Here is a 23,410-nt window from a genome sequence, read left to right as displayed (position 1 = left end):
ACCCTGGGGGCCCCAGGTTGCCATCTGTAAAGTGGGGTAACAGTGCCCCTCGCCCAGTCTCTGTGAGGACTCAAGGAGCTGGGTCTGTCTCAGCATCGCATGCTGTACCTGGTGGGACCTGCAGGGCAGACCCAGGGAGCCGGGGGTGGGGGCAGTGGCTCCCCGCTGGACCCTGGAGCCCTGCCACACTGTAAATGACTCCTGGGAGCCCAGATCCGAACCTGGGAAAGTGCTTGCTTCCCAGATGTCCCACCCATCGCGAAGTGAATGTGTCTTGGAATCTTTCCAAAACGTCCTGGGTGACGCAGACAGGAGTCAGCATTTCTGCAAGGAGAATGGGGTGGGTACAGAGCACGGTACTTCATCAGACACACGTGTGCAGGGCCGGGGCCCTGGGGAGGGGCCACAGTGAATGCAGGCGGATGTGTCAGTGCCCTGCCGTGCCCTGTGGGGTGATGGTAGAACCAGGCCAGCCAGAGAGAAAACCCCAACAAATTAAAATATTTAAAGCCAAAACAGGGCAAGCACATATGCAGATTTTGGAGCCTCGAGGAGTGGGGCACCAGCTGCTGCCCACGACTGCAGGGCGGCAGGAGGCCCGAGGCTGGTGTGTGCCTGAACAGGGAGCCCTGTGCAGCACCCACCTGGGCCCTGGGCCTCCTCGTATGGGTCCACGATGACTGGGTCCTGGTCAAGGAGAAATGGGAGCACAGGGTGGGGTCTCGGTCCCCCCACCGGGGCTCATCAAAGGATACACTTGAAGTTGTTGGAGTCGACTATGATGCAGTCAGCGGGGATGGTCCGGGGGACGCTGCCCTGCAACCACAGAGCAGGGTCACGCCAGGTGCAGGGACCAGGAGCCTGACCTCCAGCTGTGCCCACCAGCCCGATCCCCCACCACAGACCCCCACCTACCTTCCTGCCCTTCTTCACTAGGCTTCTCTTTTTGGGGTCTCTGCTTCTCCCCTCCTTTTTCACGCCACCTTCTGTTGAAGACAAGAAAGAGGCAAGGTTGTTTGGCAGCAGCTCGAGGCAGCCGTCTGGCCACACTGTCGGTTAATTTCATGTTATGCAAATTTCACTTCAATGAAAAAACACAAGTTGTGAAAATAAGCAATTTTAATTTTTGTAACGTTGACATGGCAATAACTTCTGAAATGCAAAGGTTCACAGGGTGGGGGAAAGTCCTCAAGGAAGAATCACTCTCCAAAGGCTCCAAGGCCCACCTGGCCGGCCATTCACACACCCCACTGGGTACTCACCAGTGTGCCTGCCATGCCTGGGCCCCTCGCTGGTTCCAGGGCCTTCTGTACAGGGATTTACAACCTGCCCCTTTCTACACAAACACTTTCTTTTGCAGGCTCTGCGTAGACAGCCATGTGCCTGGGAAGGATGGCCACTTCCCTCCTGTTTGTGCCCCGTCTTGTCTTTTCTGTGTGCCTATGTTGGGGCCTCCAGCAGACAGCAGAATGGACGCACAGATGGGGCTCACTGCTTCACCCCCTTCAGAGAGAGGCTGCTTCTAAGGGAGCCCCATTAAGAAGGAGGCTCTCTCTAGCTTTTGATGGATTTCTTTATCAGGATGGGGCATTGCGTTCGGTTCCTGGCTCACAAAGTAAATGTGTGCATTTTATCAAATGCTTTCACCCTGCACTGACTGAAATGCTCACACGACTGTTCCTCTAGGACATCTGTAGTATTTTAAGGTTAAACTGGGGCCGGGCACAGTGTCTCATGCCTGTAATCTCAGTGTTTTGGGAGGCCGAGGTGGGAGGATCGCTTGAGCCCAGGAGTTCGAGACCAACCTGGGCAACATAGTTAGCTCCTGTTTCTAAAAAACACCTAGCCAGGAATGGTGTCCTCCACCTATAGTCCAGGCTATTCGGGAGGCTGAGGTGGGAGGATGGCTTGAGCCCAGGAGGTGGAGGCTGCAGTGAGCTGTGATTGTGTCACCACACTCCAGCCTGGGTGACAGAGCGAGACCCTGTCAGGAAGTGGGAAGAAGGGGAGAGAAAAGGCTAAACTGAGTGATGACAGCTTATCTTTTTATGTATTTTTTGTGCTGTTCTGGAGCATCTGGGAGGAGTTAGGCTGGCCTAGGGAAGGATGGGAGGAGCTATCTACTTTTTCTGATACTGAGAAGATTTATCTAATGCTGACATGCTCTGTTTCTTGACAGTCTGGCAGAATTCAGTGGAAATGTGGAAAAAAGGATATATTTTTTGTAGGCAGACTTAAATCCATCGATGTCCTTTTTTATTGGTTATGAGACTATTCAGGTTTGCTTTATTCCTGGCATCGGAAAGTGTTTTCTCCTAGTATTTTGTCCTTGCTGCCCAGGGGTTTTGCTATGTTGATTCAAAGTTGCTTGGAGGCTTCCATGCTCTCTTGTCGCCTCTGGTGCGTCGTTAGGGCCGTGTGTCTTTCCGTTTCTGGCTTTCTTGGTGGCTCTTCTCTGTGGCATCTCTGTTTCCTTGGCGTCATCTTGGTACTTTCTGCATGTGCTCCTCTGCTCACCCTGTGATTATTCTGCTTCCTTGCTCTGACTTCTTTTTTTTTTTTTTTTTTTTTTTGAGGCGGAGTCTCGCTCTGTCGCCCAGGCTGGAGTGCCGTGCATCTCGGCTCACTGCAAGCTCCACCTCCCGGGTTCCCGCCATTCTCCTGCCTCAGCCTCCGAGTAGCTGGGACTACAGGCGCCGCCACCTCGTCAGGCTAGTTTTTTGTATTTTTTAGTAGAGACGGGGTTTCACCGTGTTAGCCAGGAGGGTCTCGATCTCTGGACCTCGTGATCCGCCCGCCTCGGCCTCCCACAGTGCTGGGATCACAGGCGGGAGCCACCGCCCTGGCCGACTCTGACTTCTTAAATCAGGTGCTGAGCTTCCGAATTCCTGGTGCTCTTCCTGTTCTAACACCGACATTTACAGCTGCAACACCTTCGAAGTTATGTTTAGCAACATCTCACTAGTTTTTGACATTTCCATGATCATTTCATTTCTTCTGAGTCCCATGAGATATTTAGAAGTGTGGTCTTGAATTTTCAAGTGTGCGAGGATGGAAAAAAGTCTGCCTTGGACTGCTTTCCGCCCTCCTCACACTGGCCTCAGGTGTGGGCCGTCTGCCGGCGTGTGAGACACGGTGGGATCTGCTTCTCAATTTTGTGATTATTCCCAGCGTACTTGAAAAGATTGCAAATCTCCATTTTCGAGGTACAGAGTTCCATGTCTCTATTAAGCCAAGATTGTTAATTACAGCACCCCGAATTCCCTGTTTTTGCTTTGTCTGTCAGACCCGTCAGTAATCCAGGCACAGTAAGATCTCCCAGCGTCGGGGCTGGTCAACGGCCGCACCCCGCAGTTTCTGCTTTTTATTGCCTCTTGTATTTGGAGGCTATTTCACGTCGTCTCTGAGGAGGTGGACCTTCGATTCTCATGGTGTCCATGTCCCTAATAACGCCGGGCTCTAAAGTCTGTTTCCCTTGTCAGACACCAGCCCTCCGGGTTACTCTTAAATATTTACTCATTTTCACTTCTCTTGGTTTATCACTTGCAATGGGCGTGTTCCTGCAAAGGGCATGCAGCTGCATCCTCTTATCTCCCCTGTCGTCTCGTTAGCAGGGTTGGCCAATTTACTTTTTTTGATATACGACATAAATTGGCCAACTTCTACCATCTTACTGTTCTATTTTTATTTGTCCTGGTTTTCTACGTGTTTCTCCATTACTAGCTGTAGGATGCCTTGATTGAGGTAACTGGCCCATTCGTCTTCCTCATTCATTCTCCCTTCTCTATTCTTTGGGAGTTTGCACACCAGCTCTCTGGTGGTGCCCTTAGCGTTTTACCACGAGGTGCGGCCACACCTGGTGGCGCCCCAGACTCAGCGGTTCGTGGTGCCCCAGACTCAGTGGTTTGCGCCTGAGGACACTCAGGGCTCAGCCTATCTCTTCCTTTTGTGGCCGCTGGGTAATGCATTTCAAAAACACTTAGATCACCAGCAGCCTGGCTTTCAGTTACTCTGTGGTGAGGGTTCTGTGAGTTTCCGTGGCTGCCGTTAACCAATCACTACAAAATGGGGGCGAAACGTGGCACCGCTTCCTCTCTGATGGTTCTGGGAATCGGAGGTCCGAATGGGGTTCACCGGGTCACCATGGCGCACCAGCCCGGCCACCTTCTTTCTGGAGGCTCCCGGGGAGAATCCGTTCCTGGTTCCCGGCCGTGGTCTCCATCCTCACCATCAGCACCGCAGCCCCAAGCTCTTTCTCTGGCCTTCCTGCTTCTCTCGTGTGAGGGCTTTGTCATCACCTGGGCCCTCCCATATCCACAGGATCACCTCCCATCTCAAGTCTGGAATCGTATCTGCAAAGCCCCAGAACCACGCGACGTCGCAGGCTCACAGGCACCGGGGCTGGGCGGTGGGCACCTCTGGGCAGCCTGTGTCCTGCCAGCCACACTGTTGTTAGTGTCTAGTCGGGCTGCTGCTTTCCTGTTCTGCTCCTGCCACAACGGTGGTGCCTGCGCCAGGCCGTGGGGAAGGGAAGGCTGTTTCAATAAGCGATGCACAGACAGCTGGATCCCCTTGGGGAAAAAAACCTTAAACTCCACCTCCCACTCCACAGAGTCCATCTCAGATGGCAGTTAGGTGGAAACGTGAAAGGTGGAAAACAAAAGAAATGCATTTAGAGGATGTCATCGGAGAATATTTTCATGATCATGAGGTGAAGAAAGATTAAAAAAAAACCCAAACACACCTAATGTCAAACCACAGCTAACAGTGAAAAGCACAAAGCTTTCACCTAAGATCAGAAACAAGGCAAGGAAGCCCACTCTTGACACTTCTGTTTAAACAGCGCTGGAAGTCCCTGCTGGAGCAGTCAGGAAAGAAAGAGAAATAACAGGGTAGGCACGGTGGCTCACGCCTGTAATCCCAACACTTTGGGAGGCCGAGGTGGGTGGATCACCTGAGGTCAGGAGTTTGAGACCAGCCTGACCAACATGGTGAAACCCCATCTCTACTAAAATTACAAAAATTAGCTGTGTGTGGTGGCGTGCACCTGTTATCCCAGCTACTTGGGAGGCTGAGGCAGGAGAATTGCTTGAACTCGGGAGGCAGAGGTTGCAGTGAGCTGAGATCATGTCACTGCACTCCAGCCTGGGCAACAGGGCGAGACTCCATCTCCAAAAGAAATAAAAAAAATTAAAAAAGAAAGAGAAATGACAGGACATACATCAGAAAAAAAGATGTGAAATTATCTGTTTGCAGATAACAAGCTCTTATATATATACAAGACCTCAAAGACTCTACCAGAAAACTGTTAGAACTAATAAATTAAGTAAAGTTGCAAGATACAAAATCAACATACAAAAATCAGTATTTCTATACATTACCAATGAACTATCTGATTAAGAAATTAAGAAAACCACCCTATTTCTAATAGCATCAGAAAGAATAAAATATTTAGGAATAAATTCAACTATGAAGTGAGAGATCTGTGCCTTGGAAACTGTAAGACACTGATGAAAGAAGTTGAAGGAGACATAAATAAATGGGAAGATATCCTGTGTTCTTTAATTGGAAGAATTAACATTTTTAAATGCCCATATTACCCAAAGCAACCTACAGATTCAATGCAGTATCAAAATTCCAATGGCATTTTTGACAGAAATAGAAAAGCAATCCTAAAATTTACAAGGAGCCACAAAAGACCCTGAATAATCAAAGCAATCCTGAGCAAGAACAAAGCTGGTGGCATCATATTACCTGGCTTGAAATTATGCTACAAAGCTATACTAATTAAAACAGTATGGCACTGTTATAAAAGCAGACACTGGGCCCGACACAAGAGAATGGAGGATCCAGAAATAAACCCACACATTCAGGGTCAATTGATATTTGACGAAGGTGCCAAGAACACCCAATGGGGAAATGACAGTCTCGTCAATAAATGGTGTTGGGGTAACCCAATATCCACACACAAGACAATGAGTTTGGAGCCTTATCTTACACCATCTACAAAAACCAATCCAAAATGGATTAAAGGCTTAAATGTAAGACCTGAAACCATAAAACTACTAGAAGAAAACACAGGAGAAAAGCTCCTTGACTGGGTCTTGGCAATGATTTTTTGGATATGACATCAAAATCATAAGCAACACAAGCAGAAATAAACATGTGAGATCATATCAAACTGAAAAGCTTCTGTATAGCTAAGGAAATAACACAATGCAAAAGTGATCTATGGAGTGGGAGAAAATGAATGTAGAATGTATATTTGATAAGGGATCAATAGCCTAAGTATATAAAGAACTCCTATAATTCAATAGTAAACAAACAAACAACCCAGTCAAAGAATGGGCCAAGGACCTGAATGGACATTTCTCTAAAGAAGACACACACATGGCTAACAGGTTGATGAAAAGGTGACAGGTAAAGGTGATGACGGAGTAGCTCTCAGCCTTAACAAGATGACATCCTGCCATTTGCGACAACATGGATGAACCCCAAGGACATCATACAAAGTGAAAAAAGTGAGGCACTGAAAGCCAGAGGCTGCATGATTCCATATATATGAGGAATCTAAGAGTTCAGCTCACAGACGCAGAGTGAGCGGTGGCTGCCAGGGGCTGGGGGAGTGAGTGAGAGGTGCCAGCCAAGGGTGTAAAGCCCCAGTGGTGCAGGACGAGGAAGCTCCGCTGACCCTCACGGCACAGGGCACACAGCACACTTAATGTGATTATGGATATGGTTGGGTTGAAATATACTCTCTTGCTATTTCTTTTTTATTTTTCCTATCTGTTCTCTCTTCCCTTTTTTTCTGTGTTTTTGGATTAAGGGGGTGCTTATGATTCCATTTCATCTTCATTATGTATTTGCTATAAACTCGGGGGGGGTTGTTTGTTTTTCTTGTTGTTTTGTTTTTATTGATTACTTGAGGATGTATAGTTTATAACTTTATCACAGTCTACCTTCAAGTAACATTATACCACTGTCTCTAGAGGATGGAGCCTTTACATACTTTGCTTCCACTCCCACCCTCTCATCTTTGGTGCTGTTGTTATTCATTTCACTTTTATGTTATAAAACCCCATACCATTATTATTTTCTTTTGCTCTAAACTTTTTGCTCAAAAACATTTTAAAGAGATTTTGAAAATAAAGGAGTTTTAAGTGTTTATCCGTCTTTTCACTGTTTTCAGAGCTGTCTCTTTCCCTGGCCTCGCACACAGGCGGTGGCCGTCTTCCTGCCGGGGGCTCTGCAGATCTCGGAGTGGCCGTTCCTCGCAGCTCTCTCCTTCCGGGCGTCCCGCCCTGCACGTTGTAGCTGTCGGTTTCCCCAGACTCCAAACTGCCTGTCCTCAACTTGGGGAGACCCCTGGGCTCTTCCCGCGCCCCCCCAACAATGTTGTGACCTGGAAACTCCCCAGGGGGTAAGAGCCGGGGGGGCCGCCGTGGCACTCACCAGCCAACCCCTCTTTCAAGGATTCCCGTCCTGCGTGGCCTGCTGGTCAGTGTTTGAAACCCTCATTTCATGTGTTTTTCTCTGGTTTATAGTTATCTCAGCTGGAAGGACAAATCTGGTCCGTGTTACTTCATCTGAGATGGAAGCAAAAGTCCAATCTATTTATTTTTAATTTTGATATTGAAGTGCCACATATATGCCGAAAACTGCACATACCGCAAGTGTAGGGCTTGGGGAAGTTTCACAAACCGGACACGTCTGCACAGCCAGCACCCAGTCACAGAATGCCGCCACCCCCGCATCCCAGCCCAGCACCCAGTCACAGAATGCCGCCAGCCCGCATCCCAGCCCAGCACCCAGTCACAGAATGCCGTCACCCCCGCATCCCAGCCCAGCACCCAGTCACAGAATGCCGTCACCCCCGCATCCCAGCCCAGCACCCAGTCACAGAATGCCGTCACCCCCGCATCCCAGCCCAGCACCCAGTCACAGAATGCCGTCACCCCCGCATCCCAGCCCAGCACCCAGTCACAGAATGCCGCCAGCCCCGCATCCCAGCCCAGCACCCAGTCACAGATGCCGTCACCCCCGCATCCCAGCCCGCACCCAGTCACAGAATGCCGTCACCCCCGCATCCCAGCCCAGCACCAGTCACAGAATGCCGTCACCCCCGAATCCCAGCCAGCACCAGTCACAGAATGCCGCCACCCCGAATCCCAGCCAGCACCCAGTCACAGAATGCCGCCAGCCCGCATCCCAGCCCAGCACCCAGTCACAGAATGCCGCCAGCCCGCATCCCAGCCCAGCACCCAGTCACAGAATGCCGTCACCCCCGCATCCCAGCCCAGCACCCAGTCACAGAATGCCGCCAGCCCCGCATCCCAGCCGAGGTCAGGGCCTTCCGCGCTCTCCCCTCATTGCTCTTCACAGTCTGAGTGATTCACGGAGAGGCTGGCTGTTTACTACACATCTGGTCTCCGCCTTTGAAACAGATGTTTGTGGCAGCAAGAACAGCATTAAGGTCGTCTTCCCTGTGTGTTGGCACCAGGATACTGGCACATAGCAGGGATTTTATACACAGTTTTGAGTGTTTATATATATACATACATATTTTATTTTTGACAGGGTCTCACTCTGTTGCCCAGGCTGGAGTGCAGTGGTGGCTGGGACCACAGGGGCACACCACCATGCCCAGCTAATTTTATTTTATTTTATTTTATTTTTTTTTGAGGCGGAGTCTCGCTCTGTTGCCCGGACTGGAGTGCAGTGGCCGGATCTCAGCTCACTGCAAGCTCCGCCTCCCGGGTTTACGCCATTCTCCTGTCTCAGCCTCCCGAGTAGCTGGGACTACAGGCGCCCGCCACCTCGCCCGGCTAGTTTTTGTATTTTTAGTAGAGACGGGGTTTCACCGTGTTAGCCAGGATGGTCTCGATCTCCTGACCTCGCGATCCGCCCGTCTCGGCCTCCCAAAGTGCTGGGATTACAGGCTTGAGCCACCGCACCCGGCCGCCCAGCTAATTTTAAAATTTCTTGTAGAGACGCACTCTCGCCATGTTGCCCAGATTGGTGAGTGTTTATATCCTATAAATATCTTTGAATGAATAAATGCCTAGAAAAACGTTGCAACATTTGATGATTATTTTTTGATAGGAGCTAACATTGTTTCATCTGAAAAATAAATATTTATATTTTAAAATTAGACATTAAGGTGGCTAAGGGCAGTCCCTACCTGGCTCTTCTTTATGGAGGCGATTCCACAACATTTGAAGAGAAAATTCTCGTGACACAGAGGAAATTGTCCCTTCATCAAACACAGAGAGGCCTTCCAGTGGCAGCTCCAGGAGATGCCTGTCTGCGACCAGGATGATCTTATCCGCAGCCTCGGGCTGGACTGTGTCTGGGAAACAGCCGTGCAGCGAAATCAGCTCCTGAAGACGGGACCCCTCCCACGGGGCCACAAGGCTCCGTCTCCTGACTTGGCTGCTGGGCACTGGGAAAGGCTGGCAGCCTGCCTCGGCTCCACGCCCCCTTCTCCTCCAGATGCCCCAGAACGGGGTGAGGAACAACCTCCCATCATGCCTGTCCCTCCACATGATTTGTTTTGTTAGCAAGCACGCGTGGTGTGGCGGGGCTGCCAATCCACCACGCAAGGGAGCTGTGCTGGCTTCCGTGGTGCTCTCAGGGGGCTTGGCACAGAGCCTCCTACCCGGAGCCTCCTATCTGGAAAGGCACGGACCCTCCTACCCGGTCCGTGGCTGTGCACAGAACCTTCCAGGGACCCTATGCGCAGGGAGGCCTCAGAGGGAGGGGCTGCAGGGCTTGTGGGGCTCCTGGGCTCCTGACCCCTCTTGGTGTTCCTGGATGGGTGGGTGGATCCCAACCCCACCTCTTCTGGCAGGACAAGCACCCCGAGCCGGGCAGCCGCACCCACCCCACTCACTGTGTCCTGTGGACATTTTCCTCTCCTTGTCTTTGCCCTTCGACTTCCCTGAATCGGCAACGACCGCGGGCATCTGCACTCTGAAAGTCAGGTGGTGTATTCGAAAACAGGCAGATAACAGACAGATAACAGAAACAGACAGATAACAAACGCTTGGAATACAGGCGACCCCTCCTCAGCCTGTTTCACTCTAAGGCAGCAGCGCCACGAATCCCCACGCTCACTTCTGGGATGGTCCCACCGAAGTGGGGCTGGGATGAGCCACAGGATTTCGGGATCATCTCTGATCTGATCCACCAGCCAAGCTAAACGGTGCCAGGTGTCTGTCCCCTCTGCCTTCCTTCCCACCCCAAATCAAAGGAGCCCAGGCCGTCCCTCGGAGGTGCTTGCCGTCCCACCCCACGCTTGGGCCGGGGGCTGGAGGGCTGTGGGGAGTGGGCAGTGGGCAGTACTCCTCCAGGCAGGAATGGAGGCAGAACCAGGAAGAACTGCTTCCTGGGAGCAGGCGGCCGGCACGGAGTCCGGACCAAAGGCGGCCGAGAAGGCACAGCAAGCACACGTGGTTGGCCACGGCACTGGACACACGTGTCCACGCATGAGTGTGGTGGGAGCGGCTGCAACGTCATCCCTGGTACCTGGTACCTGGCCTCGGAGAGGCTGAGCAGGGGGAAGAGCGGCTGCAGAAGCTCCTCCAGGGGCTGCAGGATGCTGCTGAGCCTCTGCACAGGGCACTCCTTCTCTTCCACCTGGAGGCCTTCTGGCTCCTACTCAACCCAAACAAGAGGCCCCCATAGCAAAGAGGGTGCATGGCCCAGACCCCACGCGGGCCAGACCCCTGCGGAAAGGCCGAGCTCCTGCCCCTTCTGTGAACAGTGTGGTGGACAAGGGCGCCTGGCTCAGTAATGAGGGCCCCACAGCACCTGGCCCATCCTCTGGAGGGTCACCCTGAGACCCCAGCCCCCACCCACTCCTCTGCCCGCACCACGGAGGGTCCCGCCTGTGGGGACAGCTGGGCACGAGTGACCCTGAGCTCTGCAGAGCAGTCGGCCAGGTCCCTCCTTTTTGTCTGCACTTCAGGGATCAGACAAGGCCAAGGAGTCCAAGGAGTGAGTTCTCCCCCGACATGGAACTTGGCCTGGGAGTTGGGCAGTGCCTGGGTGTCAGGATGGCCCAAGCCCTACAGCAGCCTGGCCTAGCGCCCCGCCCCTTCCCCTACCTTGCTGGGGTCCTGGCTCTCAGGGGTGGGGGCAGAGGGTCCTGGCAGGGTGGCTTGGAGTCTGGAGGGCCTCACCGAGCCTGCGTTCAGGGCCATGTCCTCGTTGTACACCTGGGCCTGGGTCTGCTTCCGGAACTGCTGGGCACAGGCCAGCAGGTGGGAGAAGGCGGTGGGACTCACGGCCAAACGCATCACCTTGCAGGAGCCTGCGGGAACGTGGACACACCCTCTGTCGCTGCCCAGGCCTGAGGACGGCAGCTGGACGGTGCGTGGTGAGCAATGGGAAAAGGGCTGCTGTCTCGCAAGAAAGGCTGCATGGATGGAAGTCCCTTCCGCCATGTGGGGTCCCCTGGCCGCACGCCGTGGAGGGGCTGCCACATCATTGTGCAGCCAGCGGATGGGCCTCCGGGCCCCAGGGAAGCACACGCCCCGTCTACATCTGTTTCCAGAATGTCCCAGGCTCTACAGACCCCTCCATCCCTGTGGGTGGAGGGCGGGGAGAGGCCACGCCTCCAGGACCCCAGGGGCTCCCTGGTGGGCCTTCAGTTTCTGAAAGGAAAGGGCCCTTGTGCAGGGAGCTCTGAGGCGTAGTGGGCATCAGCGCTGCTCCCGCCCCTGCTCCCACCCCTGCTCCCATCCCGCCCCCATGCTCCCCTCCCCTCGCTGCCCTCCCCCCGCTCCCCTCCCCCCTCTGCGTCCTCCTGCCCACCTCCCCTCCACCCCATTCCCCTCCCCCTCCGCTCCCCTCCTGTCCCACTCCCCTCCCCTGCTCTCCTCCCCCTCCCACCCCTGCTCCCTGCCACCTCTTGCCCCTGCTCCCACCTCCGCTCCCCTCCCCCTCCCCCTCCTGCTCCTGCTCCTCTCCCCCCTCTTTTGCTCCCCCCTCCCACCCCTGTTCCCCTCCCCACTCTCGCCCCTGCTCCCCGTGCCCTGCTCCCTCCCGCTCCTCCTTCCCCCTCCCCACCACGCAGCCCTGCTCACCTCCCACCGGCTGCACCTTTCCTTTGGCTGCAGTAATGAACTTGGGTTTCTCATAGGCAGCACCGTATAGACAGGACCTGTGGCAGGATGCGGGCCAGGGTCGCAGGCAAGGCACGATGGAAACACACCTCACAGCCCAGCTCCGGTGACCTCAGGGGAGCCCAGTGAGGCCCACTCTGCAGACCATGCACCCCCAGCAGGGCCCTCCCCGTGTGCGCCTCCAGGGGCACAGCTGGGTGTGCATGGCCAGTCAGGACCTGGACTGAGAACAGGCTGGGTCATGCACTGGGCGACTGGTCACAGCCACTGACTTCTGCCGTCACTGCCAGAGGCACCGCTGGCTGGCTGCAGGCCAGTGGGAACAGGAGAGGGCAGCCATCCTGCTCTCCACTCCGCTGTCACAGTGACCTTCAGGTCAGGACGCCCAGACCAGACACAAAGGCCTTGTACGGGAGACAGGTCGCAGGAGGGGGTGTGCCGCGCCCCTGGACCGCCCCGCCCTGTGTCGTTGGTAGCCAGTGTCTGTCCGGCACCTCTCAGGACTGGCTGGGCGTTTCCCGAGTCCCAGGCCTCCCTGGGGTGGGGCTGAGGTGTGGGCAGCCCACCGCTGGGTCTGTGCCTCCCTGAGGCCTCTCAGTGGGCTGGGGGCGACCTCAACAGGAACGAGCCTCTTTACCTGTCCTGTGAGAGGTGCAGAAAGAGGACCCGAAAGGTAGGAGGCATCTCATTCAAGAGGTTAAAATGCTGTTCAGTGACGCAGAGATTTTGCCAAGCCTGTGTGGTGAAAAATGGCTATATCAGGGGACGCATTTAGGACTCAGGGACGTCGCTGTGCTGTCCCCTCATTTCCAGGAGACCTCGCGGCAGAGCCAGGGCGGGGGCTTTGTGCCTTTCCTGCCCCGGGCTGGAGCCTTTGGGGTTCTGGGGGGCCTGCTGGGAGTGACTCAGGGATGGCACCAGGGGGCAGCAGAGGCACGCAAGAGTCACCGGCGGCCCCAAAATGTCATTTCTCTCCGGTTGTTAATGTTTAGAAACCTGATTTGCATGACGCGAAGTGCATGTTCACCAAACCCAAAATAACAGATGGAAAATTCTCCAGCGCCTCCTCCGTGAGTGGTGCCTTTCCTTCCATCTTTCCTCCTGTGTCCTCCACACCACACATGGAGACAGACATGTACAGACACATGGATGCAATGCAGACACACGCGTGCACAGACGCACACTCACGCAGACAGGCATGGACACACACAGACGCAAGTGGACACGTACCTAGACACACAGACATGTACGGACACACATAGATGCAAGTGTACACGGACACACTCACGCAGACAGGCACGGACACACACGGACACACACACGTACACAGTGCAGACTCAGAGCTGTGCCCCCACGCACCCCTGGGGAAGGCCCTCTCTTCCTGGCCTTAGGCCCCAGGGATGCCAGTCGGCTGTGGTCAGGTGGTACAGGTGGCGTCTCTAGCCCATCCCCTCCTGTGGACTATGAGTCTGTCTAATACCAGACCTGGCACGCAGTTCAGGCTCCTCACCACCAGCAGCAGGCGGCCACCACAGCCCCTGCGGGCCAGCCAGAGGGCTCCTGGAGGCCTGGCCTCTCCCAAGGGCAGCCCTCCCTCTGTCGAGCTATGAGGCTTGTGGTTCTGAGTCACAGCTTCAAGTTTGCACAAACAAAGCAGTGTTTATAAAACTTATTATCAAAGTACAATAGACAGAAAGTGGTGTCAAAGCCCAAGCGTGAAAAGCCTGATGGACTTTTGCAGTGGGCACACCGTGTGGCCAGGCAAAGAGACAGGACATTGCTGGCCAGTGGCCCTCCGCCCCGCAAGGGACCACAACAGATTCTAGCAGCTCAGGCGGGCTTTTCTGCCCAGCCTCTGGCTTGCGCTGTGGGCTTCACCCAGGTGGAGCGTGGGGCTGACCCTCCTCGCTGCAGACACCGCAGCTGGGAACGCCACAGCTTCTTCACAGCTTCTTCATTGCTTCTGTGGCCGAGGGCATCTGGGTGGCTTCCTGTCGTTGGGGGTCATGAGCGATGCTGCCCTCGGGGGACCCCAGCGAAGCATTTCTACCGGGCGCGGAGTCAGGTGTGGGGGCGCGGAGTCAGGTGTGGACGCGTGGCGTCAGCTACAGCGATTCCGCCAGAACTCTGCCCAGGGGCTGCTGCGCCCAGGGACTGCTGCGCCAAGGGGCGGGCATGAGGCCCAGGGAGCCTCAGCTGCCCCCATCCCCGTCTCATCTCCACTGGCCATGTCCTCCTTGTCCATGGGAGCCTTTCTGGTTGGTGTCTGGTTATCTGCGTCTGGCTTCAATTTTGCATTTCCCTGACTAATGAACTTGCGCACCATTAAAATCATTTATTGGCCACACGAATCCTACTTTTGTGAGAGTTCAACCTCATGCCATCTTCTATCAGTGTCTCCTTTTCTTATTTAAAAGGGACCCACACCCTCCCCCACGCGGGACGCACGTGTGTCAGGCAACCTAGTGTCAAGGTCTTCTCATTCTCTGTGGCTGCCCCCGACTTTCAGCAGGGCATTTTTGATGAACAGAACTTCTGAATTTTAGCCTGCAGTCTGATTTGTCATTTTTCCCCTGTACGGCTCCTACCCTGTGTCTCCTGTAGCCACAGGGCAGTGGCGCAGCCCCAGGTCCCCACAAGGGACACAGCTCTGGGCCACCTGCCAGGCCATCTCTGTGGAAAACTACATTGCTAATAGCTCAGGGGAACTAGGCTAAGACCTCACCAGGAGGAGGAAGAGGCTCCGAGAACCCTCGGCCACAGAGAACTGGTGGCTTCACAGCGCGGAGCCTCTCGGCCCACACTCAGGAACAGCACCTGAGTTCTTCAGTCTCTTGGTTCTGTATTTTCTTTTCAGTCTTTCTGCATTTTCTTTCTTTTTCTGGTCATATTGTACTACATTCAATACAAGTGCCGATCAGGTGCACATTTCCACTCTTGCGGAAAACTTTTCAATGTTGTACCATTAAACATGATGCATCCTAGGGCTGTAGCGATATTCTTTATTAGATTAGGGACATTTGCTTCTATCTTAATTTTAAAAATCATGAGTGGATGTTGGATTATGAAAGATACCTTTTTTGCACCTGTCAAGGCGATCTTACGATTTATCTCCTTTTCCTTCTGTTTCCTTCTGCTCAATGATATTGAACCACATGGAACACAACCACTTGGCACCGACGTGCGCCCTTTATAACTGCTGGATTTTATTTACTGTATTTTGTTAGGATTTTTGTGTAATAGTGATGAGAGTTTTCTATTTGCTGTATTTTGTTAGGATTTTTGTGTAATATTGATGAGTTTTTTATTTGCTGTATTTTGTTAGGATTTTTGTGTAATAGTGATGAGAGTTTTCTATTTGCTGTATTTTGTTAGGATTTTTGTGTAATATTGATGAGTTTTTTATTTGCTGTATTTTGTTAGGATTTTTGTGTAATAGTGATGAGAGAGCTTTTCCCTTCTTCTAATGTCCCTGCTAAGTTTCCAGTGTCAATGTTCGTCTGGCCTCTTAGTAAAAGAGGAAGTTTTTTGCTTTATTTCTATGAGTTTTTAAAGTGGTTATTTCTTCTTTCAGTTTTTGGAAGAATTTACTGGTGAAGCCAGTGGGGTCTGGGTTTTCTTTGTAGCAACATTTTAAATAAAAGATTCAATTTCTTTAACAGACATTGAATCATTTGGATTTTCTATGCTTCTGTCGGCTTTGGTGAGCTGTGCTGTTTTGAGGAGCTGGTCCGTTTGGGTCCACTGTCGCCTGTATTGGAGTAAGGCTGTAAAGAACATTCTGTGTGAACTCTCAACACCTGCATCATCTCAGTGATGGGTCTTTTTCTTACTCACATTGGAAACTCGCCTTTTCCCTTTTTTCTTGAGCAGGGATTTCTCCATTTCATTGTCTTCTCGTTGGAGCCAACTTGTGCCTTGGATTTCCTTTGCTGGTTTTGACTTCACTGTTTCTGATGCTGTATTGATTTGTCCTCTTTCATTTTTCGTAGATGTAATTTATTGTTGTTGTCCAGCTTCTTGAAATCAAAGCTTAAATCAAGGTTTTTTCTGGCTTTCTTCTTGTATTCAAGGCTGTATTATTCCTGTAACCCATTTGAGCTAAGTTGCGTAAATTTTTATTTGTAGTGTTTCCATTCTCTTAAGTCAGTTTAAAGTGTTTTTTGAATTCCACTGTGACTTCTTCTTTGATTAATTTGATCATCGTAAGTAACTGTTTAATTTCAAGGCGCCTGTGTTTCTCACAGGTCCATTTTTGTTACTGATTTCCCACTTTACGTCACTGTGGTTGGAAAACACACTCTGAGTGACCTCGGTACTGGGGATCTCTGCTGTGGCTGTGTGCAGCCCAGCACTGGTCGCTTTTAGCCACGTCTGGTGAGGGCCTTCTCGCAGGTGGGGATGCCACAGAGTCCAGGGCGGTGCAGGGCATCCCATGGCGAGGGGCTGAGTATGGCAGCTCAGGTCTCTCCTCTTCTTCTTATAAAGCCACCAGTCCTGCTCCCAGGATAACCCCTGAATCTAAAATCATTAATTAGATTGACCCATTCATGAGTTTTGGAGGGAACATTCAAACCTTAGCATTCTGCCCCCAAGACTCATGTCCTTATCATGTACAAATACATTCCTACAAACCCCATGCTCCCAAAGTCTTAACTTGTTCCAGCAGCAACTCAAAAGTCAGAGTCTTATCTACGAGCCTGTGAAATCAAAACAAGTTCTCTACTTCCAACATACAGCAGTGGAACCAGCTGAGACGTTCCCACTTGAAAACAGGGGAATAGGCAAAAAGAGAGGAGTGGAGGCTCCAAGCAAGCCCTGACCCCACAGGGCTGACATGACCCTAAATTCAGGGAATGGGCTCTTCCAACAGCACCTGCTACCTCTGGACACATGGGCTGGGGGTTGGGCCCCCCCGACGGCTCTGCTGGGTGCAGCCCACATGGCTGCTCTTCCAGGTTGGAGTCTGGTGCCTGAAGCTTCCCGAGCTGCCAGTGACTCCACAGCTCTGGGGTCCTGGTGGGGGTCCTGTTCCTGTGGCTGCACTAGGCTTTGTTCTGGTGGGGCTGTCTGTGGTGCCTCCATCCCTGGGACGAGTCTCTGCCCAGGCCCCCCAGACTTTCAATGGCATCCTTTGAAATCTGGATGGAGGCTGCCAAGTCTCCATCTTGCTCTCTGCAAGCTTGCGGAATCAGTGCCACGTGGCCATGGCCAATGCTATGGCCACATCTTGAGTTGTGGGTCTATCTGCGCTGGAGCTGCACTGGAATTTAGGGAGCATGGTCCTCAGCAGGCCCTGGGCAGGGAGCCAGTGGAGGGCACCTCTGGCCCATCCACTGGAACAGTTCTGCCCTCCATGGCCTCCAGGCTTGCAACGGGAGGGCAGCCTTGAAGATCTCTGAAATGCCTTCTGGGTCTTTCTTCCACTGCCTTGAAGAACAGCACCCAGCCCCTTCTCTCTGTACTGACTTTTGGTGAATGGTCTAGAGCCTTGGCTCCTCTCCTGGGCACACCTTTCACTCTTTACGTGGCCAGGCTAAGAGCTTCCAGATCCTTCCACTCGCTTTTCTTTTGATGATAAATTCCATCTCCGAGCTATTTTTTCCCTTTTGCAGCTCAGTGTAGTGGCTGGAAGTAGCCACGCAGCAGCCTAATTCTTTGCTGCTTGGATATTTATTCTACCAGATACTCTTGTTCACCACTCTCAAGTTCAGCCTTTGACAAAGCTGTTCCACATGGACAGTTCAGCCAAGGCCTTTGCTAATTTATGACGAGGCTGGCCTTTATTCTAGGTTTTAATACCTTGCTCCGCAGTTCCATCTGAAATCTCACGAGAATGGCCTTTCCGGTCCATGTTTCTATCAGCGTCGTGGTCATGGCCACTTAACGGATCTCTGAAGAGTTCCCAGCTTTCCCCTGTCATCTTATCTTCCAGGCAGGCCCTCACCGGAATCACGCTCAATGATCCATTTACAGACATACTGGGTTTTTAAAAGCCTTCTCCAAATGCTTTCAGCCTCTGCTTATTACTCAGTTCCAAAGCTGCTTCCATATGTTCAAGTATTCATTATTATCAACCACCCCACTCCTGGTACCAATTTTCTTAGTCCATTTCCAGTTGTTTATAACAGAGTATCTGAAACTGAATAATTTATAAAGAAAAGGAGACTATTTCTTACAATTCTGGAGGCTGAGAAGTCCAAGGTCAAAGGGCCGCATCTGGTGAGGACCTTCTTGCAGGTGGGGTTTCTGCAGAGTCCCCAGGTGGCCCAGGATGCCACACGGTGAGGGGCTGTGTTAGCCCAGGTCTTTTCCTCTTCTCGTGAAGACATCAGCCCACTCCCGTGATAACCATAATCCATTAACTTATTAGTCAACAAACGGGCTGATCCATTCATGAACCCTCATGACCCAGTTACCTCGTACAGGCCCTGCCTCTCAACACTGCCGCCATGGGCATTGTTTCAGCACAAGGTTCAAGGGGGACAAACGTTCAGATCACAGCACCCTTGCTTTGTCTTTTCCAATTTCCCCCTCAGATGGGGTCTTTTCTTCAGTCCGTTTCTCAGTCACAGATTCAACCTTGGGCTGCATTCACTTTTCCCTGAAACCCCCAAATTGAGCCCTTCATTTAGGAGGGCACATATGGGATGCTGCGGGGGACACTATGTCCTGGAGGCTGCATCCTCTCCAGGCATCACAAGACCACAGCTGATTTCACTGCCTTCCAGAAGCTTCCAGGGGAACAACCCTAAGGCCCAGGACCTGGTGGGCATTCCCAGGGTGCCGTGGGACTGCTCCTGGTGGGCGTTCCCAGGGTGCTGTGGGGCTCTGCTCTTGGTGGGCATTCCCAGGGTGCTGTGGGACTGCTCCTGGTGGGTGTTCCCAGGGTGCCGTGGGGCTCTGGTCTTGGTGGGTGTTCCCAGGGTGCTGTGGGGCTGCTCCTGGTGGGCGTTCCCAGGGTGCCATGGGGCTGCTCCTGGTGGGTGTTCCCAGGGTGCCGTGGGACTGCTCCTGGTGGGCGTTCCCAGGGTGCTGTGGGGCTCTGCTCTTGTGGGCATTCCCAGGTGCTGTGGGACTGCTCCTGGTGGGTGTTCCCAGGGTGCCGTGGGGCTCTGGTCTTGGTGGGTGTTCCAGGGTGCTGTGGGGCTGCTCCTGGTGGGCGTTCCCAGGGTGCCATGGGGCTGCTCCTGGTGGGTGTTCCCAGGGTGCCGTGGGACTGCTCCTGGTGGGCGTTCCCAGGGTGCTGTGGGGCTCTGCTCTTGGTGGGCATTCCCAGGGTGCTGTGGGACTGCTCCTGGTGGGTGTTCCCAGGGTGCCGTGGGGCTCTGGTCTTGGTGGGTGTTCCCAGGGTGCTGTGGGGCTGCTCCTGGTGGGCGTTCCAGGGTGCCATGGGGCTGCTCCTGGTGGGTGTTCCAGGGTGCCGTGGGACTGCTCCTGGTGGGCGTTCCCAGGGTGCTGTGGGGCTCTGCTCTTGGTGGGCATTCCAGGGTGCTGTGGGACTGCTCCTGGTGGGTGTTCCCAGGGTGCCGTGGGGCTCTGGTCTTGGTGGGTGTTCCCAGGGTGCTGTGGGGCTGCTCCTGGTGGGTGTTCCCAGGGTGCCATGGGGCTGCTCCTGGTGGGTGTTCCCAGGGTGCCGTGGGGCTGCTCCTGGTGGGCGTTCCCAGGGCGCTGTGGGGCTCTGGTCTCGGTGGGCGTTCCCAGGGTGCCGTGGGGCTGCTCCCAGCTGCAGCACAGTGACTCTCCCCTCCTGGCTCCAGGCTTGCTCCTTCTCCTCGCAGAGCTTCTGTTGACACCAGTCCCAGCCAATTTCCGAATTGCCCAGTGGCCCCCGGGATGGAGAGTGGGGGTTGACTCACTGCAGCAGATGCTCTTAGTGCAAAAATTTTAGTTTAGCAAGTTCTCATTGCTTCCATGGCTGATAACTTTAAAAATATGAGGCTCCACCATTCACTGGCCTTTCCCGAGGATGCTCCAGTGGGCCTGCTGTGGCCTATGACATTCCCCAGCCAGACTGCAATGAGTCTGTGCCTGGCTGAGAGTCGGTGCAGCTTTTCCGTGAGAATTCCTGAAACAGCAGGGCCTGAGGGGTGGTGACCCCCATCGTGGTGACTGACGGCTCCCATATGCCAAGCCCCAGGCCAGCTCCTGGCCCTGCACTCAGTCCTGCATACACACTGGTGTCCTTGGTCCCCAAAGCTCCTATGGTGTGAGCTCTGCCTGGTCTGCAGCCATAGGGGAGGGAGAGCCATGACTCCCATGCCAAGCTTACCCACAGCAGGTGCTCTGGTGCCAGCCTGGCTGCTCACTCCTCACCTGTCCAGTAAGTGCTGCCTGGGGCAGCCCATTTTTTTTGAGATGGGATCTCACTATGTTGGTCAGACTGGGCGTCAGTGGCTATTCACAGGCACTATCACGGCTCACGGCAGCCTCAAACTCCTGGGCTCAAGTGATTCTCCCACCTCAGCCTCCTGAGTAGCTGGGACTATAGGTGCGTGCCCCCACGCCCAGTTTAGACCACAGGCATGCACCCCTGCACCCAGCTTAGACCACAAGTGCCACCCACATGCCCCGCTTGGACCACAGGCACCCCCCCGCATGCCCAGCTTAGACCACAGGCGCCCCCAACGCCTGGCTTAGCCCATTTTCATTCCTGCTTGCCATGCACACCCTCCTGGACCCAGCTCAGCTCCGGTAGGGCCATGTGCGTCAGCATCTTCCTCCAGACGCAGGACCAGCCTGTGCCACCTTCTCCTGTCCTCGGGCCTGGGCTGGGCCTGCAGGCCTCTTACCTCCGCCCTCCATCCTCTCAGCTTCAGAAGGACGACAGCTTTCCAGGTTTCAACCTCTGGGTTGAGTCACTGGTTCTCACCCGGGGCCGTGTTGTTCCCACTGGCGATGTCTGCAGACATCTCTGGATGTCACAATGGCAGGGGTGCTCCTGCCACCCAGTGGCGGATGCTGCCCCCATCCCACCCTCACCAGCAAAGCACTGTCTGCCAAACAGCCCTGGACAAGGGGATATTTGGTCAGGTCCACCCCAGCGAGAGGACCAGGGAAGCAGCCACGCAGCCGAAGGAGGGAGGGGCCTCATCAGGCCACACTTGTCTGTTTCCCACAATTCAAGAAATGTCGTCAAGTCTTTTTTCTTTAAACACTGCCATTCGGACCTGCTGATCCAAATAAAAGGTGCCATTAGCTATCCTGCTCTACAAAAATGTTTCTCAAGATTAAACCCTCAGACCTGACCAAGATGTAAAATATTTCCTTAAACAGAGGCAGGGAACATGCAGCTCTGATCCACATGAGGCCCTCGGGGCACTGCTGGCCCATCTGCTGGTCAGCTCTTGGCTGCAGGCCTGGCTGTGCGTTTGTAGTTGTGACCTCGCCAACCTCACCGCACCCACCAGGTGGGCCGTTACTACCCCAAGGGCCAGGAGGACACTGAGGCTTGGAGAGGCCGGGCGACCCAGGCGCACACGGTTGGGGGCACGGGGAGGGATGGCTCACGAGCTGGAGGGTAAGCAAGGCTACCCTCGCTCAGGCATGGGACTGTGCGGCTGTGGTGTCTGTCCACAGAGCTCCAGAGCCGGGGGCAGGTTCAGCGGCATCCCTGCCCGCTTACCTTGGACACGGCAGCCAGCCTCTGCTCCACACTGGCACCCAGGCTGGTGGTGGTCCTGTCTTGGCACCGGAGCTGGTGCTGTAGCTGCAGCAGGGCTGCCAGCTGTGAGCTGCTGGTGTTGGCTGTGGCTGCAAGCAGGACATCCTTCATTGTCTCCGAGGCTGAGCAGCTCTGAAAGGGAGCAGGGGAGGTATGCCAGGGGCCCAAGGCCTGGACGAGGAGGCCTTTCACCCTGCGGAGGCCATGCAGTGGCTGCAGCCTGGGAGCAGGAATGGGCTCCCCTGGGATGCTGGCTCTCCTGGCAAGGCTCCCCTGGGATGCTGGCTCCTTCTGGCACCTGGAGAGTTGCGTGAGGCCACGCTTGTTCCCTCTGTGGGACCTCTGTGAGGTCTGCATGGACAGGGCCCTGCTGGCCTGTGACTGCCGGGTCTCCATGTCTGCCTGATGCAGGGGTTTGGGGATAAGCACACAAATGCATGTTCTCTCTGAGCCACAAGTTTACGTGGTCGGCAGGCTCCCACTGCTTGAGGACCCCGGCCTGCGGCCTGCTTCTCTAACGGAGTTCCCCCAAGGCGAGGGCCCCAGCTGAAGCCCAGGGTCCTCCCTCCTCTGTGAAGGCCTGGCTGGAGGTGCGTGGGGCAAAGACACACCTGAGACAGAGCCAGGAACTGGCAGGTGGTTGCAGGGTCCAGGGTGCCAACGCATTCCACCATCTCCAGGCTGGCGGCTGCTGCGACATCCAGGAGGCCACTGCCAAGGGTCACCTGTAGGCACTGCAGCAGCACCTCTGATGCCTGAGCCAGGTACTGCTGGGCCAGAACCATCCTCCTCTGTGGGGCACAAGGCTCGGGCTCAGGCCGGGTTCTGGGCAAAGGCCACACGAGGCTTGGGAGAGGCAGCCGTACCTTTAGGTCCTCCCCTCTCCTGCTGTGCCCCTCTGGGGCCGCCCTGGAGGCTGACGGGTCCCTGTGGGACTTTGTGGCACCCTCTTCCTCTACCTCCAGCTCCAGAGACTTGAGGCCGCTCAGCTTGGCGCCCACCTGTGAGACACACAGCAGATTGGCTGGCACTTCTGGGTTCCTGCTTGGTCAACGTGGGGAGGGCCCACCCAGGGAGGCTGGGCTGGTCAGGCTCCTCAGTAGGGTCCCTGGGTGGGGGGCACTGCAGGCTGCAGCGTGGCCTCTCACTGTCCCTAACCCTCCACCCCTGAGTTGATGCAGGGTGGCCCTGAACCACGAGCCTGGGCGAGGGGACATGGCAGCCAGGGTGAGAACGCAGCCCCCCCAAGGAAGCCGGCCTGAGTCACATGGGCCTGGAATCCAGCACATTCCCGGGGGCTCCCGTTCCTGTCCTTTGGAAACACCTTTCCTGGAACCAGCCGGCACCGAGGCCGAGGCATCCACCGGCCCTCAGGGGCCCCTGGTCTGGCCAGGACACAAGCCCCAACCTGGGCATAGGAAGCCCAGGCAGCCCCTGAAGAACCTGGGTTGAGAGGGAGCTCCCTGGGTTTTCAGGTCACAAGGTGTGGCAGTGCCAAATCTGTATATGCACCCATTGATTAGGCGTCAAAACAAAGAAAACATTGATAGAAATGGAGTGATTGATAGAGAAGCCCTCGGTTCTAGTAGGCTGCCTGAATGCAGGTGAAAACCAGTGA

General features: G+C 54.4%; 1 protein-coding gene across 1 annotated transcript in view; it reads right to left on the bottom strand.

Moving 5' to 3' along the window:
• CFAP46 (cilia and flagella associated protein 46) overlaps positions 1-23,410 on the bottom strand; it is a 121,343-nt gene that overhangs the window by 5,651 nt on the left and 92,282 nt on the right. The window contains 13 exon segments of the mRNA XM_033209255.1: positions 222-324; positions 645-680; positions 756-816; positions 916-986; positions 9,182-9,349; positions 9,893-9,972; positions 10,535-10,656; positions 11,184-11,314; positions 12,090-12,166; positions 12,766-12,863; positions 21,754-21,924; positions 22,404-22,583; positions 22,659-22,793. Coding sequence (XP_033065146.1) covers positions 222-324; positions 645-680; positions 756-816; positions 916-986; positions 9,182-9,349; positions 9,893-9,972; positions 10,535-10,656; positions 11,184-11,314; positions 12,090-12,166; positions 12,766-12,863; positions 21,754-21,924; positions 22,404-22,583; positions 22,659-22,793 — 1,433 coding nt within the window.

Source organism: Trachypithecus francoisi, unplaced genomic scaffold (assembly GCF_009764315.1).
Source record: "Trachypithecus francoisi isolate TF-2019V2 unplaced genomic scaffold, Tfra_2.0 Lachesis_group9, whole genome shotgun sequence".
NCBI classification, from domain to species: Eukaryota; Metazoa; Chordata; class Mammalia; order Primates; family Cercopithecidae; genus Trachypithecus; species Trachypithecus francoisi.
This window is presented reverse-complemented; position numbering and strand designations above follow the sequence as displayed.